General features: G+C 35.6%; 1 protein-coding gene across 1 annotated transcript in view; it reads left to right on the top strand.

Moving 5' to 3' along the window:
- Nucleotides 1–19333, top strand: part of MALRD1 (MAM and LDL receptor class A domain containing 1) — a 585291-nt gene that overhangs the window by 460156 nt on the left and 105802 nt on the right. The window contains exons 35-36 of the mRNA XM_040248365.1: nt 4445–4570; nt 12217–12283. Coding sequence (XP_040104299.1) covers nt 4445–4570; nt 12217–12283 — 193 coding nt within the window. The remainder of the gene's footprint in view (nt 1–4444; nt 4571–12216; nt 12284–19333) is intronic.

The raw sequence follows: 19333 nt of genomic DNA, 5'->3' as shown, positions 1-19333 counted from the left end.
CACAGAGGAAACCAGAATTGAAAGAAACACATGTACCCCAATGTTCATCGCAGCACTGTTTATAATAGCCAGGACATGGAAACAACCTAGATGTCCATCAGTAGATGAATGGATAAGAAAGCTGTGGTACATATACACAATGGAGTATTACTCAGCCATTAAAAAGAATACATTTGAATCAGTTCTGATGAGATGGATGAAACTGGAGCCAATTATACAGAGTGAAGTGAGCCAGAAAGAAAAACACCAATACAGTATACTAACACATATATATGGAATTTAGGAAGATGGCAATGATGACCCTGTATGCAGGACAGCAAAAAAGACACAGATGTGTATAGCGGACTTTTGGACTCAGAGGGAGAGGGAGAGGGTGTGATGATTTGAGAGAATGGCATTGAAACATGTATAATAACATGTAAGAATCGAAATGCCAGTCTATGTCTGATGCAGGATATGACACGCTTGGGGCTGGTTCGCGGGGATGACCCAGAGAGATGTTGTGGGGAGGGGGGTGGGAGGGGGGTTCATGTTTGGGAACGCATGTACACCTGTGGTGGATTCATGTCAATCTATGCCAAAACCAATACAGAATTGTAAAGTAAAAATTAAAAATAAATAAATAAATTTAAAAAAAAAATAAAAGTAAGTTTTCCACCTACTTTTAAAACCCAATTTTAATAAGTATTCATTAACTTGAATATATATCATTTAACATACCATAGAAACTAAGATTTTAGTTTCTAATTTCATTAAGTGAAAGGCCAACTGTAAATTTTCTATAAAAAGAAAAGAGTTAAATTTTGTACAAATTGAAAACATGTGTTTTCTTATATGTATTTTTTGTCTTTCAATGCTACTTGGGCTATGGTTGAACATTTATATCATTTAAAGTTGGAACTTTTCATTGTACAATAAACTTAAAAATTGGGTTAAGGAATATTAATTGGGTTAGTGTTTCTGAGATAAGAAGGGTCCAAAATAATGCTCTACAAGTAGATAAGCACCATCATCTTTGTGTACAAATTTCAACACATTATTTAAAACCTTAAAACTGTCCTCTTGTATGATCTCTCAGCTCCTAGCAATGCAAAACAATGATAAAATGCATATGCATACATTGCTGTTGTTCAGTTGCTTGGTTGTGTCTTTTTGAGACCCCATGGATGGCAGCACACCAGGTTTTTCTGTCCTTCACAATCTCGCGGAATTTGCTCAATCTCATGTCCATTGAGTCAATGATGCCATCCAACCATCTCATCATCTGTCCCCCACTTCTCCTCCTGCCCTCAATCTTTCCCAGCATCAGGGTCTTTTCCAATGAGTCAGCTCTTCGCATTAGGTGGCCAAAGTATTGGAGCTTCAGCATCAGTCCTTCCAATGAATCTTCAGGGTTGATTTCCTTTAGAATTGAGTATTTGATCTCCTTGCAGTCCAAGGGTTTCTCAAGTATCTTCTCCAGCACCACAGTTTGAAAGCATCAATTCATCAGCTCTCAGTCTTCTTTGTGGTCCAACTCTCACCTCCATACATGACTACCGGCAAAACCATAGCTTAGACCATGGGGACCTTTGTTGTATACATATATACGTGGGTATATTGATGCAAGTTTTTAGTCATGCATTCATATTTTTAAACTTATTTTGGTTTGCTCTGGGTCTACTCTCCAGTTGCCATGATCTGGCCTCTCATTGTGGTGGCTTCTCTTGTTGTGGAGCACAGGCTGTAGGCATGTGTGCTTCAGTAAATGTGGCTTGTGGGCTCTAGAGACACAGTCCTTTTTTTTTTTTTTTTAACAAACATCTCTTCATCTTATAAGAGTTGGAAACTTATTCTGTTTCTTAGTTTGCTTGGTTTGGAATATTATTTATCTTGTCAATGTATATCCTAAAACTATTTTACCCTTTGGAAAAGCTTAAAGAGCTTTTTCCCTAGCTTTTTCTCCTAGCACGTTAGCCATTTCTACAGTCTGGTTCCAGCCTTTGGTTTTAGATTTGTCTCTCATACCTCTTCACAGAAATTCTCTAGCCTAGGCAAACTGCTTTACTTACTGTTCCAATATCAAAAGTATTGATTCCCAATCTGTAGATTTGATTCCCACTCTGCTAAATGGATTTCCTCTGAAAGCATTAAAATGTAAATTAAAATATAAAGAATATCTCAAGACTCTATTCCTACTTTCCTCCTTTACAGACTTCCCTATACTGAAGGAATCTCTTGTTTCTGTCATACTTACCTATACTAATGCTTTTCTAGCTAAGTCTGGCCTTATGACATTTCTCATATTTACTTTGAAACATTCATCATTCTTATATTGTTATCTTCATTTTGTTGCTCCATATGTTTTGATTACTGTTTTCAAAATCTCTTTCCTGCACTTACCAGTGGAAGTGCAAAGTATAATGTCTTACTTACAGTAAGGCAGCTCAATATTATTTATTGGTGCGAATTAATGTTCTAGCAAGAAGAATCACTCAATGAAGAGTATCACTTGAATTTTTCACATCCAGCAGTTTTAGTCAATGAAAATATATACTCTTAAAAACATTTTTATGTCCTACTTGACATTAAATGGTGATAGGAAGTTCTCAAACCAAACTTGTCAATAACCTTTGATCAATAATCTACTATTCAAGTAAACAACTCCTTCCAACCTATAAATATACTTAAAAAAGAAAAGTTGTGACATAAGTGACAAAATCTGTGCAAGACCCATACGTGGGGAAGTTTACTTCTGAGTATTCTAAAACTATCAATGTAGCTTGAAACTTTTGAGCTTAATTGTCTTTATTCTAGTAGAAGTACTTCATAGATCAGTCTCTTATAAATTTTTGGCAGCAGCTTTGGGTTAAAATATTCATATAAGGGATACAAGAATACAGTTACAGGACTAAGAGTAGCATCTGAGGAAGGTCAAGTACTTTTCAGGACTAGATTGCCATTGAGCTGTCAGTAGTCTTAATGGGCATCCATAAAGGCAGTTTTCTGCATTAGCCAAAGTCTCATGCACAAGACTTATGTTTGCCCCTTGAAATCAAGCCAGCAGCAGACTCTGGAAGTAGTGAAATACCTACATCATACATTGACAGTGCTATCAAGGCGTGTAGTCATACTGCCTTTGGCGGCAGTGACCTTCACCATCACCCGGATCTAACAGATATCCAGTGACTACCCATGGCTTATGACCCAGGTGGAAATGGATGAACATTCAAACAAGTGACAGTCTCTGCTAATTCAATAGCACATAATATAGAGATGTTAGGGGAGCAACAGAAGAACAAACAGATCTGCCTTGATATTAAAACTGACTAGTCTAAAATCAGTTCAGACCATAAAACATACACAAAGCCTTCTATACATACATATGTGAATAATACTACATGATGTACACAGCTGGACAATGATTCTATTGACAGTTTTTTGAGGACATTTTAGTAAATTGATGTTTTCTTCATTAAGAACTCTAGAGAGAACAGTGTGGAGATTCCTTAAAAAACTAGAAATAGAACTGCAGCAATCCCACTGCTGGGCATACACACCGAGGAAACCAGAATTGAAAGAGACACATGTACCCCAGTGGTCATCGCAGCACTGTGTACAATAGCCAGGACATGGAAGCAACCTAGATGTCCATCAGCAGATGAATGGATAAGAAAGTTGTGGTACATATACACAATGGAGTATTACTCAGCCATTAAAAAGAATACATTTGAATCAGTTCTAATGAGGTGGATGAAACTGGAGCTGATTATACAGAGTGAAGTAAGCCAGAAAGAAAAACACCAATACAGTATACTAACACATATATATAGAATTTAGAAAGATGGTAACGATAACCCTGTATGCAAGACAGCAAAAGAGACACAGATGTATAGAACAGTCTTTTGGACTCTGTGGGAAAGAGAGGGGGGTATGATTTAGGAGAATGGCATTGAAACATTTATAATATCATATAAGAAATGAATCGCCAGTCCAGTTTTGATGCAGGACCCAGGATGCTTGGGGCTGGTGCACTGGGATGACCCAGAGGGATGGTACGGGGAGGGAGGTGGGAGAGGGTTCAGGATTGGGAACACGTGTACACCCGAGGCGGATTCATGTTGATGTATGGCAAAACCAATACAATATTGTAAAGTAATTAACTTCCAATTAAAATAAATAAATTTAAATTAAAAAAATAAGGCTAGAACAAGGAACTCTGATCAGTATTATGTGGCAGCCCAGAGGCAAGGGGAATGTGAGGGAGAATGGATACAGGAATATAGACGGCTGAGTCCCTGTGCTGTTCACCTGTTACTACCATAATCGACTGTACTCCAATACAGAATAGATTCTTAAAATTTTTTTAAATAATAAGGCTCGAGAAATGAAGGATAAAACAAATTGGCTTATATTATTAGAAGAAATACATTTTTAAAGTGATTATTATTGTTCTTTTCTTCAGCCGACGAGAGCTGTTCTCATGGAGCTTTGACTTGCTCCTCTTCTAACAGCTGTATCCCAGTGCACAAGCGCTGTGATGGTTTTGCTGACTGCATGGATTTCCAACCTGATGAATCCAGCTGCTTAGGTAACTACCCATTGAAATATTCTTTGCAATATGAGTCAGTAACTTCACCTGTGCACAATAAAAATATTAAAACTTGAAATTCTAAATAACAGCAAACAGAATAATTACATTTCTGTTATTGGCTTAGTGGCAGGAAGAATGTTAATGTTATTTTACTATATTTATAAAAATGTACAATATATAATACAATGAACTCATGCATACTCTATTTTAAAATGTTCACAAAATAAAAATCAAACAATTTTAATTTTTATGCAAATTGCTAGTTTCTATAATAACCCTACATAATCTAATCTTATATAACCCCTACATAATCTAATATGTTATTAATATTTTATTTTTTATTTTATTTTTTTGTATTTGGATTTCTTTTTTTTTATTTTTTATTTTACTTTACAATTCTGTATTGGTTTTGCCATACATTGACATGAATCCACCATAATTGTGCATTTTGCTCACCTCTTCCTAAGAACTCTCTATTTGCATGATCTAGTCATGCTTAAAAGTCAATTTATGAAACTTTAGACTAGCTGTTAAAGATTTTTCTTTCTTCTGACCCCAGAATATTTATAAGAACTGATAGTATGTTTTTGTGATTATACTTTTATCAAAACTGCTTTAATAGCCTCTAATTTGTTGTAGCACATTGTTAACATCTCTCCTGAGTAACTGAATTTTTATTTCATGCACGGATATGTAAAATAAAAGATAGAGGCAATGTAGATGTCACAACTAAAAGATAATATGAACTGGTGATAAAAGATAATATTCAATCACATTTTATAAATAAACTGGGGATATTTCATATTAAAACTATGACAGAATATATCCTTTGTATCTTTCAAGATAGAAAAACATTATGAAATAAGCAACAAAGGCAAGATATTTAAAATCAAATCATAGTGCAAAAATATTTTTTATGCTGGTAAAAATGAGTTCTTGCACAGCACTGAATTTTATGAGCACAAAGGGAAAGCAAGAAGTGGGCAAATCTGATCCCATAAAATATGCAAAGATGAATGCTTTTTGACTTTATATCTCTACTAGGCATGCTTATACATCAGATCAGACATCCAAAAGGAAGTGTTCTTACTTTGAAGAGAGATCTTACTCTAAGAATGGTATTAATGAAATAAGTCCATTCTTTGGAGAAGGAAATGGCAATCCACTCCAGTACTATTATTGCTTGGAAAATCCCACAGACAGAGGAGTCTAGTAGGCTACAGTCTATGGGGTCACAAAGAGTCGGACACGACTGAGCAACTTCCCTTCCCTTGAACTTATGAAGATACAGTACTTATGTCCAGTACTCATATTTATCTATATAAAACTGAGATTTTTTTCAAGACAGTCCTATCTGAGAACAAGTATGTTGCAACATGTTGCAGTTCACTGTCTACTTTGACATATTCTGTCTTTTAAAATATGGTCAGAAAAACAGAAGACCTGTCATTCATACTGTATGATGGACGATCTGTAGATAATATTATAGTACACATTTTTATTGTCTGTCATTTCAGTCACTCAACAATTCACTTATTTCATTTACAAAGAATAGGTCATATTGCCACAGCTGTTGGGTTAGAATGAAATAAAGAACTAGTGAAACAGTTTTCATAAAAAAAGATCCATATTATCTATTCTCTTATTTATATTTTTATGCCTTTTAGTTTGTCAATCAAATATGATAAAGTTATGTTTCTGTTTTTAAGAATGCCTTTATACCTCACCCATGCTAAAATGTGTCTATGCATATTATACCTTCCTCTTTTCAAACATCATATCATCTTAAGGTCAGCATTTCACAGACTTTTATGAGCCCAATCTTACAGCATCCAATAATTCTCCCAGTGGTCACACAACAGATGGTGAGCAGCTGGTCTCCCCTCACCTCAAGGTTTAAGTCATTAACCAAAACATCAAGCTCAGGCACTGCATGAGTGTTGCAGGTTAAGTATATTTCAATGAGTCCTATTTGTTCCCAAGTTACACTAAAAAGGAATATTATTTTCAAGTTTTGGTTGCTTAGGCAACAGAAAATTATTAAACAGAATATGTCTGAGTTAATTTACATTGAAAGCCTTTTTCCGGTCATTTGCAGTAGTAGAGTTAATAAAGATTAAAGTGATACTGTAATTATGATAATCATTATTTAAAGGATAATTAGGGAAAGGCACACAAAATGTACAGTTATCAGATGAGATAGTATTAATTTAATATTTGAACAACAACAATAATAATATAGCTTAATAAAGTTTCAGAGGTTCTAAAAACCAAACCAAAACATAACACAAAAACGTCTCATACAAGTACTTGCGAAGCTTTTTCAAATTTCTGAAATGCAGTTAATCCCCCCTGCTGTCCCTGAGCTGGGATTTCAAGATAAAGAAAAGTCTCTGCCCACTAAGAATTTAGTTTGCTGCACAATTTTCTGGTGAACTCTTATAATCTATAGAGCTTCTGAAACTACATATAGTGTACTGTGTATATGTATGTTTAACCCATGGCAGTGCCTAAATAGCACATAATATCAAGAAACACAATGGGTGGTAGAAATTCTGAACTGAATAGCAAATTATTTGACATTTTTAGACTAACAGGATTTAGAACTAGAGGACCAAAATTTAGTTAAACATCTGGTGTTCCCTTGCTGTTAACTTAAGCAAATTATACTATTAACCAGTTTCTCCCTCCGCTAAAAAAAAAAAAAAAAGAAGAAGATAAGTATGGAATATAGGGATATACCACTTAATGCTGTGAGGAATAAATGAAGTAACATCAGTAAAATTCTTGGGACTCTTGCTGTATGTCTCTGATAGAGCAGGTCTTCTGTAAATGGTAGTGGGATGGTGGTCATGATGATAGAAGGAAAATAAGAGAATTTGGAGAGAGCAGTGGTAATATAAATTAAGTTCCATGGTAAACTCAAAGAACCCCCTAATAGGACTCCCCTTGTGGTCCAGTGGCCAAGACTCCGTGCTCCCAAAGCAGAGGACTCAGGTTTGATTCCTGGTTGGGGAACTAGATCCCACATGCCCCAATTAAGGATCTGGCATGCGGCAACGAAGATTGAAGATCCTGTGTGTGCAACTAAGACCCAGGAGAGCCAAATAAATAAATAAATTGTATCATTTTAAAAAAAAGAACAGCACATGTAGAGAAATGGATGAGAACAATCATTTAATACTTTATTCATACCATTCACTGCTATAAAAATGTCCAGTTCAGTCGCTCAGTCGTGTCCAATTCTTTGTGATCCCATGGACTACAGCACACCAGGCTTCTCTGTCCATCACCAACTCCTGGAGTCCACTTGAACTCATATCCATTGAGTCTGTGATGCCATCCAAACATCTCATCCTCTGTCGTCCTGTTCTCCTCCTGCCCTCAATCTTTCCCAGCATCAGGGTCCTTTCCAATGAGTCAGTTCTTTGCATCAGTTGGCCAAAGTATTGGAACTTCAGCATCAGTCCTTCCAATTTATCCTCCCAGAAGTCCTATAAAAGAAGGTCATCTTCATTTTAAACATGAAGAACTTTATACCCAACCCAACAACAATACATAAATCATTAAATAAGTCATGTATCACAGAGGGAAAACTAGGACTCACGTGATTGTCAGTCTTCCCTATAGTCCACCATAGAGTAGTCATCGCTACTCTAGTAGTAGATAATAGTTTCCATGCAACTGAGAAGGGAAAATATATATATATATGTGAAATACAAATATAAAGATATATAATTATATTATATATAAATATTATATAGAGTGAAAAGTGAAATTGAAAGTCGGTCGTGTCTCACTCTTTGTGACCCCATGGGCTATACAGTCCATGGAATTCTCCAGGCCAGAATACTGGAGTAGGTCTCCAAGGGATCTTCCCAACCTAGGGATCAAACCCAGGTCTCCCACATGACAGGTGGATTCTCTACCAGCTGAGACACCAGGGAAGCCCAAATATTGCATAGAGATATATAAGCATATTTTATAAATATATATGTGTAAAAATATTTTATATAAATATATATTTGTGTGTGTGCCTAATGCAGATTATTTAGATTTAAGCTTGAAAGTTACTTCTGTTTTTGTACTCATCACTTGTCCAACTTATATGTGTTTTCTGCTTATCTAAAGCCATACGTGAGAATGAGATTGAATGTGAATCCTTTCCAGAATGGTATTTCCACATAGTTAATAGTGAGTTGTATAGGCTTCCAGACACATGGTTATGATAAACAACTCAAGAGGGTACAAGGCAGTGAGATATTTGTGTTGCTAATTCAAACATACAGCTTATGGATTTCTAGCTCCCAACAATTCATTTATCTACTAAATATTTTTTGTATCTTCATTACTATCTGGTGTCCATGTCTTTCCCCATTTCATTCTCTGCTCTCTGCTGTAAATTGTTTTGAATAAATTAAAGATGAAAATGCTTGTACTGTTTCTGCCCATTATCTTTATAAAGAACTTGGTTTTAAGGCCAAAACTTAGAAAAACTTCTCACAGAGATAATCTAGAAATCTTTGTTCACCCAGACACCAGGATTCACTCTTTATTGCAGCCGATGCCTGTGTTCTTTCTGCTGTGCTCCACTCTTTTGTGCAAGAGAATACATATTTAGATTCCTACAAAGTCATTCTGATGTAAAGCAAGCATCAAAGCAAATTTTAATAACTCTAGAAAAAAATCTGCAGCTGTGTATTATATTTTGACACTGTGGAGTATCAGACATTCTATTTTTTTTTATTATTAAAACACAGCTCTTACTTGAGGAAGATTAAAATTGTACCTAAGACAAAAAAATAATAATAAAATGGTTAATCTAACAAGGTATATATCTCTTTATTCTCTATCAAATTGATAGAGTATTTTTAGTCAGACTAGCGAATTTCTTATTTATGAAGGAAATTTCACATCTGCTCTGTTCAGTCAAGTCTGCCTTCAATGCCTGAGGGGGGCAGCTCTTTATGCTCATTTCCAGCCCTGCACTTTCCTCTTGAAGTTACACAGGAGGATTTGGGGAAGGCAAGACAGGAAATATACTCCTAGAAAAGCAAAACACTGCAGTTTTGAAATGAAATGTATACAAAACAAATGGTATATTTCAAGTTTGTTCCCAGAATGAAACCTTTCTTCTTCCCTGTTTTCCTCTTTTCTGATGCCTCTACCAGCCCCTTCTGAACTTTCAGTGACTGACCTGACAATCTGACTCTTTAGACTCATGGTTTCCTTCAATGGATAATACCTACATAATGTCTCTATTTCTCCTCTTTACTTCTCTGCTATGCCTCATGAACATCAACCTTCCTCTGCCCAAGTAAATGGTTTCTCTCTCTGTGTTAATATTTCACCTTTCTTCAGACCTAAAAATCTGCCCACTGAATAATTCCATTTGGATGTCCCTTAGGCACCTAAAACACAGCATCATTGTTCCCTTTAAAATCTTCCTTCCCCATAAATTCCACAACTCAAGGAATCAAGCCATCAGTTAATAAGTAGCCCAGTCAGAAATTTGAATATCATCCTTGACTTTCCCAAAATGTTTCAGCCCCAATATTTAAATATCTCATGAATTCCCACAACTCTGAATGTTCCCATTCCATCTCTTTCATTCAGGCATTCCTGGATTGAGACATACACCCAGATTTTTTGCCTTTGCCCTTCTGTTGACTGTAAACTCTGTAGCCAGAATTATCTTTCTAAAGCATAAGCCATACCACTTCTCTTCTTAAGAGCGTAGCTTCCTAGGATAAAGTTTAAACTCACTGAGCCCAGATGATCTGGTCCCTGTGTGTCTATGACCTTCTCTCATACTTTGTATTATCAACAACCCAGTCTGGGGGAACATCCCTCAGTTCCTCAAATATATCACAATCTTTTCTCAGACCTTTGTGTCTTTATGTTTACCTTAACACACACACATAGACACACAGACACAGACACACACACACACACAGACACACATACACACAGACACACACAGACATAGACACACACACAGACACACGCAGACACACACAGACACACGCAGACACACACAGACACACACAGACACACACACACACCCTTATCCAAATAAAAACTCTTCTGGAGCTTTTCCTTATTGGTCAAATTTTACTTAGGTTCTCTCCTTGGTGTCCCCATTACCCTTGTTACATTTATTACAAAGTAGATTACTTTTAATGCCATATTTTAATTCCCTAGTAACTTTTTACATCCTCTATGAAGCTGGAAGGTCAATGAGAGCAGAGGCTGTGCCTATATCATTTTTAGATCAACATTTCTTAAACACATATTATGATCCTGATGTTCTGTTAACATTCTCAACAGCCCTATGAGATAGGTACTATTATTAACCCTGTTTAACAGAGAGAAACCTGAGGCACAGAGAGACTAACTACCTTGCTCTGAATCACACAGCTAATAGACTGAGCTGAGATTTCAACTCAGGTGGTCTGGCTCCAGTACCCTCAGCCTTAACAGCTATGAAGCTTCCTATATTATTTATCATTCCATATCCAGTGCCTAGCCAAGTGCCAGACATAGAATAGGGGCTCAAGCTAGATGTGTGGATTACACATTAAAAGCAGTGTAGTCTTCTCAACTACTAGAGTTATGATAGCCTAATCAGAGAAGAATTGTCTCCTATAAGAAAGGAGGTGTGAAGAAGCCAAAAAGAGTAGAGACGGGGTTAAGTGAGTAGGGATATTGGCAAGTTTCAATGGATCGGGATCGTGTAGTGACAATACAAGGAGACACTCTAAAGAAAAGAGCTGAAATCACTAATCACTTCTTTTTTATTGGAGTATAATTGCTTTACACTGTTGTGTTAGTTTCTGCTGGACAGCAATCTGAATCAGCTATTATGCATACATATATCCCCTCCCTCTTGAGTCTTCCACCCCCAGCCCCTATCCCATCCCTCTAGGTTATCACAGAGCACACCCAGATGAAGCTCTGCTATACAGCAGCCTCCCACTAGCTACTTGTCTTCCACATTGTAGCGTATTGGGGAGAGCAACACTAACCACTTCTACAGGCATGAATGCATGAAACTATTTAGCTTCTTTTTAACTTATAAACAAACCGTCTTTGAAAATAAATGTTCATGCTAACCTAGAACTCAGGAATGATACAAGCAGCAAAATAAGCAGGTTCAGGGTGGTGAGGATCCATTTGAGCTGTGTTGACGTCTGTCACAAACATGGAGGGTAGGACAAGAGTCTGCATACAAGTGACATTTTATCAGAATGACAGTCACTCATGTGAAGCATTTATCTGCCATGATATAGTGACTGGTGTGTGAAACTGAAGAAATGTTTCAGTAAAGAAAATGTTTCAGTATAATCACAAAGATGTCATACAGACCTTCTAAATAAGTAAATTGTACCTAATCTATGGGGAAAGAAAATCTTAGGACCAAGCACTGGGCATGTATAAGGGATGAACACATCCAGAGCAGTAGGGAGCATTGAACAAATTTGGGTGTACAGGAAAGTAGCCTAAACAAATTCCTGTGCTTTTAGCAAGTAGGAAGCAATTTATTCTCCATGATTAGATTTAATGTCTTGATTAATAGTAATATGTCTTCCTTCTTCCTGGTAATATTTATAATTAACTGTGGGTTTTGGGTTACTTTTTAGAGTGTCCAAGAGGTTACTGCAGAAATGGTGGGACTTGTGTGGTGGAGAAAAACGGTCCAGTGTGTCGGTAAGAATAATTGCCTTTTTAAATTTTTTTAAACATTTATTATAGTCATCTTGTTTTTCTTGAGGCTGATCTAAGAGAACATAATGAACATGTTGTTATTAAGGTAAAAACAGTGAATAATGGCAGTATTAATATTTGTATTAACATTTGAGTGTGAGAAAGGAATATTTGATATTTAGGAAAATATCAATGATTTCACATGATTTTATATCTCTCAGCATTCATTTTATATTGTATGGGATATATACTTTTAATAATTTTATTTCTTGTTGTTAATTTTTGTATCAGATTATAAAAAGATTTCATATAGATATCATCCTATTTCAGATAAACGTAGTGTCTGTATTTTCTATCTCCCTTTTTATTTCATGTTCTATAGTTTTCTTTTCTAACAAGACAAGAATAAAATTAATCCATAAGTAAAACCTTTTTCTGGTTTATTCAATGGATGTTTATGAGTAGATAAAGTTAAGGTACAGATAAGGAATATATTTACATAGTTAAAGCAAAAATAATCAGAAACAGTTCTTGTGATTTCTTCTGGGAATTATTTATATTGCCTATCAAAGATGGCTTAAATTTTTGTCTCTCACCCTTTAGGGAATATCATTGAAAACAGTTTCATAAATTCTAAAGGAAATGATGCATATTCCATTATATTTGTGTTTATGATTTTTTATTCTAACAGACCAGTGTATATATTACTTTGCTTATTAGAGAAATGGTTTCAGGTTGACACTCAAGTCATAACAAAGCACACAAAAGTATTAATATCTGGAAAAACTCATTAATAGTTGTTTAAATTCTTCTATCCTTCTGAGTCAACACTCATATTTTAGAAAAATTCATTTATCACTTTAAAAGAAAGCAAACACATCTACCAAGGAGAACAACAAAACTTTTTATGATGAAATACTACACTATTTTAACATTGTTGAAACAGAAATATTAATGTGTTTCTCAAGGATTTTGGCTCTCAAATTCACTACATAATTTAACTCACAACATCTTAGCAAAATTATACTTTTCCCTGTATCAGTTTCCACAGAAATTAGCTTTCTACAAACTATGACTTCATGGAAATACAGGAAACATATTACTAATTTCTAAAAATCTTGTGGAAGAAATTGAGAAAGATGGCATAAATATTTATTGAACATCAGCTGAGTGGGTAATGTTTAGTATCAACTGTTTACAATAAGGAGGTTCCAGTTTTTCTCTTTTCTAACCCTGATGGTTAGACAAAAGCTCCCAACTGTAGTTAGTCTCAGCTGAGCAAGCAAAGAGTTTTGCGTTCTTGGCAACATCCTCGTGTACTTAAATAAACTTTAAAATTTGAAATCCAGATGGTGATGTTTGAAACTTGTTTCTCTCAAGTGAGGAAACTCTGATGTGGGGGGAGAAGATATGACAAGAGAATTGAGAGAGAGCTAGACTAAAGAAAGGAAATTAATGCAGCCAAATGTATTGAGTTGGCCCAAAACTTTGTTCGGATTTTTCACAAGATCTTATGGAAAAAAACCCACATGAAGTTTTTGGTCAATGCAATATAAAGGAATTCACTGACTGGAAAGCCAATGAAGTATTTTATTATGTTACTTTGCATAATAAATAATACTTTTCAAATAGCTAGCTAACTGAATTACCATCAGTATAAACAACTGGTCTGAGGGCTCTCTGCTCCATAGGGGTGAAAAATATGACTTTTAAACATTTTTCTCATAGTATAATATGGTAGCCTTTTCATTCAAATTTTTATTTCTTTAAATGGTGAACTGCAGAAGTGACACGTGTATTGTAATAAAGTTTTTTAAAAGCATAAAAATAGTGTATGAAGCAAAAGTAGAAATCCCAATACCTAAATTCTCCTGTTGAGTAGTACGGGTTATATCCACATGGCTTTCTTTTCACACACACACACACACACACACACACACACAAGCACACATTTATTTCTTACAGAAATGTGAATTATACTTTACAATACACGTTGTGTTGCATATGTGTGTTTTCTTTATAATCTCTTCACGAAATGTCATGCTGTTCTTGCACATCAGTCAACATAGCTCTAGATCTACCACTTACTGGTTGTGTATTATTGGGTGAATCCACTAATCTGACTGTGTTTCAGCTTCTTCTTTGTTAAAATGGAGAAAATAAGTGCACTCATAGAGCCTCCTAGAACTGTTAAGAGATTTAAAGGGGTTAATATACGTAAGACATTCTGCACAAAGCCTGACACATAAGACATTATAGGAATGCTACCCATTATTATTACTATGCCACTATTTTATACTGTGTAGTATATAGTATTCAATATATGGGCTTGTCATCATTTAATTAACCCCATTAATCCTATTACTGGTTGTTTTGTTCTTAAACATTTTGTTTCACAGTTATATTTGCAATACCCATCCTTTGACTTGTTCTTGTACATTTCCTTATTTTAAGCATAATGTGTCTTTCTGTAATGCCAAATAACAACGTAAATTATTTCTAATGGCACTTAGTGTCGATTCATTTCCAGTTAAATTTAGCATCCAGTTCATTTGTCACATATAGATATTCATTTTTGGATATAAGGTTAAATGAAGACAGCTTTAGAATAAAGTTTTAGGGTAACTCTAGGGTACTGTGGAAAGGTGTTGGCTTTATATCAAGCCCTATTCTCTCATTCCCAAGAGTGGGAACTCATTGTCATTCTTATCCAAGTAAATAAGGACAGAAGTCCAAAGCCCATCTCTCATTCAGGCCACTGTGGATACAAGAATTTCATGGTTTCCTGAGGAAACTTGTCAGAAAAGCCTTTGAACTTCCTCTTGGAATCTGTGAGAAAGGACCTTCAGGCTTAATCTACAATCCCAGAGGAAAGAGACTTTATAAAGTCATTCATATTGCTAGGACCTTGTAATTATTCACAAGAGTAGAAGCTACAAGGTGAATCATGGTTTCCCATTACTTGAGAAACACTAATAGCTTGGCATGTTCAGTGACTTAGGAAGCAAACCATGAGCCAAAAGATTCTTCACCTGAGGAGGCTTGATTATTATATTATTTCAATATACTAGCATGTTTATTAGAAAAAAGAGTGAGCTATGTAATATAAATTCCAAGTTAATATGGAGGGCAGGAAAGAAGTTACAAGAAAGAAAAGAAAATCAAGTTAGCCAGGCTAAGAGAGAGTAATAGGAAACAGCATTAAATTTAAAGTACTTATACAATTACATACATATACAGAAGTTTACTATATACATATTTATTTCATATATATTTTTATTGTATAAACATTATATGTTATATTTTTATTTCACATATATTTAATTTTAAACAAAAATATTTTTAGAAGAACTGAAAAAAGGCAAGAAAAAAACAATTTGACAAATGAGTACAAAAATACACAGTGGTAACTTTAATATCAAAACCCCACAAAATTATAGTATAAGCACATTTTTAAAAGGTTATATTGCTAAATTAAAATAATACACTTTAAAAGTTACAACAGACAAAAATCCCTATGAAGCAAATGACCTAGTAACAAAATACAGAAAGCAGCAGTTTCTAGATACCCAAAAGAAAAAAAAAAAATAGGATGACAAAAGAAAATAAACACCTTATTGGAAATTTTGAATACCATTTCTAGGAAGCCCTTAGGTTAGAAATGCATTTTAACCTGGAATTTTAAAAGACAATAAAAATGATAATTTCTCTTCTCATCTTCTCTCCATGTCGGTATTTGAGACTGAATTACCGTTTTTCTTTATCTGGTTTCTGAGATATCACTGGCCATCACTCTCACTTTGCTTTACTAGTTCCTTCTCCTTCTTGTAATATTGGAGTGCTCCAATACTCAGGGCTTGAAAGTCTTCTCTTTTCTGCCTACTTTCACTTACCATATGATCTCATCTAAACTTGGGTTAATTTATTAACTTTGAATAGTGTATTAGCAGTTCAAACCTATCCTACCAAATTCCATATTCTTAAATTCAGCTGCCAAGAAGACATCAGACTTCATCTGGATATCTAATAGGCATCGCAAATATAACATGTCCAAAAAGATCCTTTGCCTCGACAGGGCATCTTCTCTTTCTCCACGCTTTGCACACACTGTTATCTCTGCCTCAAGTTTTCTTTTTCTACCTTATTTTCCCAAAGGATGCTTTTTAATACTTAAGATCCAATATAAATGGCATTTTCTTTGGATATCCTTTCCCATACCAACCAAGTAAAATGACTCAGTGCTCCTTCTATGCTCCTCTATTGACTCTATAAGTATGTTATTTTACAAGTCTTTGTTTTACTTCGTTACCTATTTAAAACCTATCCATCCTATTAAGAAATACATTTCCAATGCAATTTCATTTTTTAATGACCATCAAAATTTGCTTTTCCCAATTTTTATTAGTTTTATATATAAGAATAAAATCTTAGTTATGATCACAGACAATTAAAAAAAATAAATTACATATTTGTTGCAGAAAAGTTTGAAAACAAAGCTGTGTGATATAAAAAAGTTTGCAATATGAACAATAAAAATCAGTTGGAAAGGAAAATCAAAATATTAGGTCAATGAGGAAAAGGAGCTATTAAAAATTCTAACCATTAAAGGCAAACTTCTTCATGTATATTTTGTTGGAAGATAATGTGTATCCGGGGCTTCCCTCACAGCTAAGTTGGTAAGGAAATGGCCTGCAATTCAGGCCACTTGGATTCAGTTCCTGGGTCGGGAAGATCCCCTGGAGAAGGAAATGGCAACCCACTCCAGTATTCTTGCCTAGAGAATCCCCATGGACAGAAGAGCCTTGCAGGCTACAGTCCATGAGGTCGCCAAGAGTCAGACACAACTTAGAGACTAAACCACCACCAATGTGTATCCAGTGATATTAACATTTCAATGACAACATTTGAAAAAGTGGTCTAAGAGTTTTATTTTTACTAGCCTGGAGAGTGTATAATTTGAAATTGCTTGAAGTTAAGATTAAAAAAATAATAACTTTGACTTAAAGGAAATTCAAAAATTTTCAAAAATTCTTTTAGAGAGTGTAGGCAAAAATTTTGAAGACCAAAATAGAAAATAAAGGTCATGTTTTTTGTACCTTTTCATCAGTTCAGTTCAGTCACTCAGTCATGTCTGACTCTTTGTGACCCCATGGACTGCAGCATCCCAAGCCTGTCCATCGCCAACTCCCAGAGTTTACTCAAACTCATGTCCATTGAGTCGGTGATGCCATCCAACCATCTCATCCTCTGTTGTCCCCTTCTCCTGCCTTCAGTCTTTCCCAGCATCAGGGTCTTTTCCAATGAGTGAGTTCTTCGAATCAGGTGGCCAAAGTACTGGAGTTTCAGCTTCAGCATCAGTCCTTCCAATGAATATTCAGGACTGGTCTCCTTTAGGATGGACTGGTTGGATCTTCTTGCAGTCCAAGGGACTCTCAACAGTCTTCTCCAATACCACAGTTCAAAAGCATCAATTCTTCAACACTCAGCTTTCTTTATAGTCCAAATCTCACATCCATATATGACTACTAGAAAAACCATAGCCTTGACTAAACAGACCTTTATTGGCAAAGTAATGTCTCTGCTTTTTAATATGCTGTCTAGGTTGGTCATAACTCTTCTTCCAAGGAGCAGGTGTCTTAATTTCATGGCTGCAGTCACCATCTGCAGTGATTTTCGAGCCGCAAGAAAGAGTCTCTCACTGTTTCCACTGTTTCCCCATCTATTTGCCATGAAGTGATGGCACCAGATGCCATGATCTTAGTTTTCTGAATGTTGAGCTTTAAGCCAGATTTTTCACTCTCCTCTTTCACTTTCATCAAGGGGCTCTTTAGTTGTTCTTCGCTTTCTGCCAAAGGGTAGTGTCATCAGCATATCTGAAGTTATTGATACTTCTCCTGGCAATCTTGATTCTAGCTTGTGCTTCATCCAGCCCAGCATTTCTCATGATATACCCTACATATAAGTTAAATAAGCAGGGTGGCAATATACAGCCTTGACGTACTCCTTTCCCTATTTGGAACAAGTCTGTCGTTCCATGTCCAGTTCTAACTGTTACTTCCTGACCTGCATACAGATTTTTCAAGTGGCAGGTCAGGTGGTCTGGTGTTCCCATCTCTTTAAGAATTCTCCAGAGTTTGTTGTATATCTTTTCATGACTAGTACCAAATTCATACCTGATGTTATGAGAGCTATTTGTGTAATATACTGAATGAAGGATGAACAAATGGATATACATGCAAAGTTCTGGAGTTTCAGTGAAAAAATATCAATACTTTTAAATATGTTCTTAAGTTATTGAGGTGAGCATATACAGTCAAGTCGCTCAGTCATGACCCTTTGTGACCCCATGGACTGTAGCCTGCCAGGACCCTCCATCCATGGGATTTTCCAGGCAAGAATACTGGAGTGAGTTGCCATTTCCTTCTCCAGGGGATCTTCCCAACCCAGGGATCAAACCCAGGTCTTCTGCAGCCCAGATAAGCATATGGTCTCACCAAAACTCAGACTGTCAACCACAAAGGAATTATTGAATGTTTTCTAAGTAGACTGCAAGAAGAATATTGAGTGAGCCTATGATGTGCTCATTATACTAAAAAGTAATGACTCTCCAGTTTATAGGACAGAATGGATATCAATAAAAATAAATATCACCCATTAAAGAAACTCTACTTTGCTATAATGACAGAAGAGGGTGCTCTTAAACTAGAAATCTTATAAACTACCTCAAATCCACAACCCTAGGCTTTAAAATGAAGAGTAAATGCAATTTTCATACCTACAAAGCTGTTTAAAAGTTTAAAGTTTCATACCTGTTTAAAAGTTCACCTTATGAACACTATTCTTCTTCCCACAAAAAAGAAAAAGAAGAGGAGGAGTAAGGGGAAGGAAGGAAGGAAAGAAGAAAAAACAAGTAATATGAAGCAAAAGACAGAATACTCGACGATCTCAACCAGGCACCTCCATCCATGGAATTTTCCAGGCAAGAGTACTGGAGTGGGTTCCCATTGCCTTCTCCTAAATATTGTCATAAAAAAAAACCAAAACATTTAGAGA

Source organism: Oryx dammah, unplaced genomic scaffold, assembly GCF_014754425.2.
Source record: "Oryx dammah isolate SB20612 unplaced genomic scaffold, SCBI_Odam_1.1 HiC_scaffold_10, whole genome shotgun sequence".
NCBI lineage: Eukaryota > Metazoa > Chordata > Mammalia > Artiodactyla > Bovidae > Oryx > Oryx dammah.
Note: the sequence above shows the minus strand (reverse complement) of the source record. Positions and strands in the feature narration are given on the sequence as shown.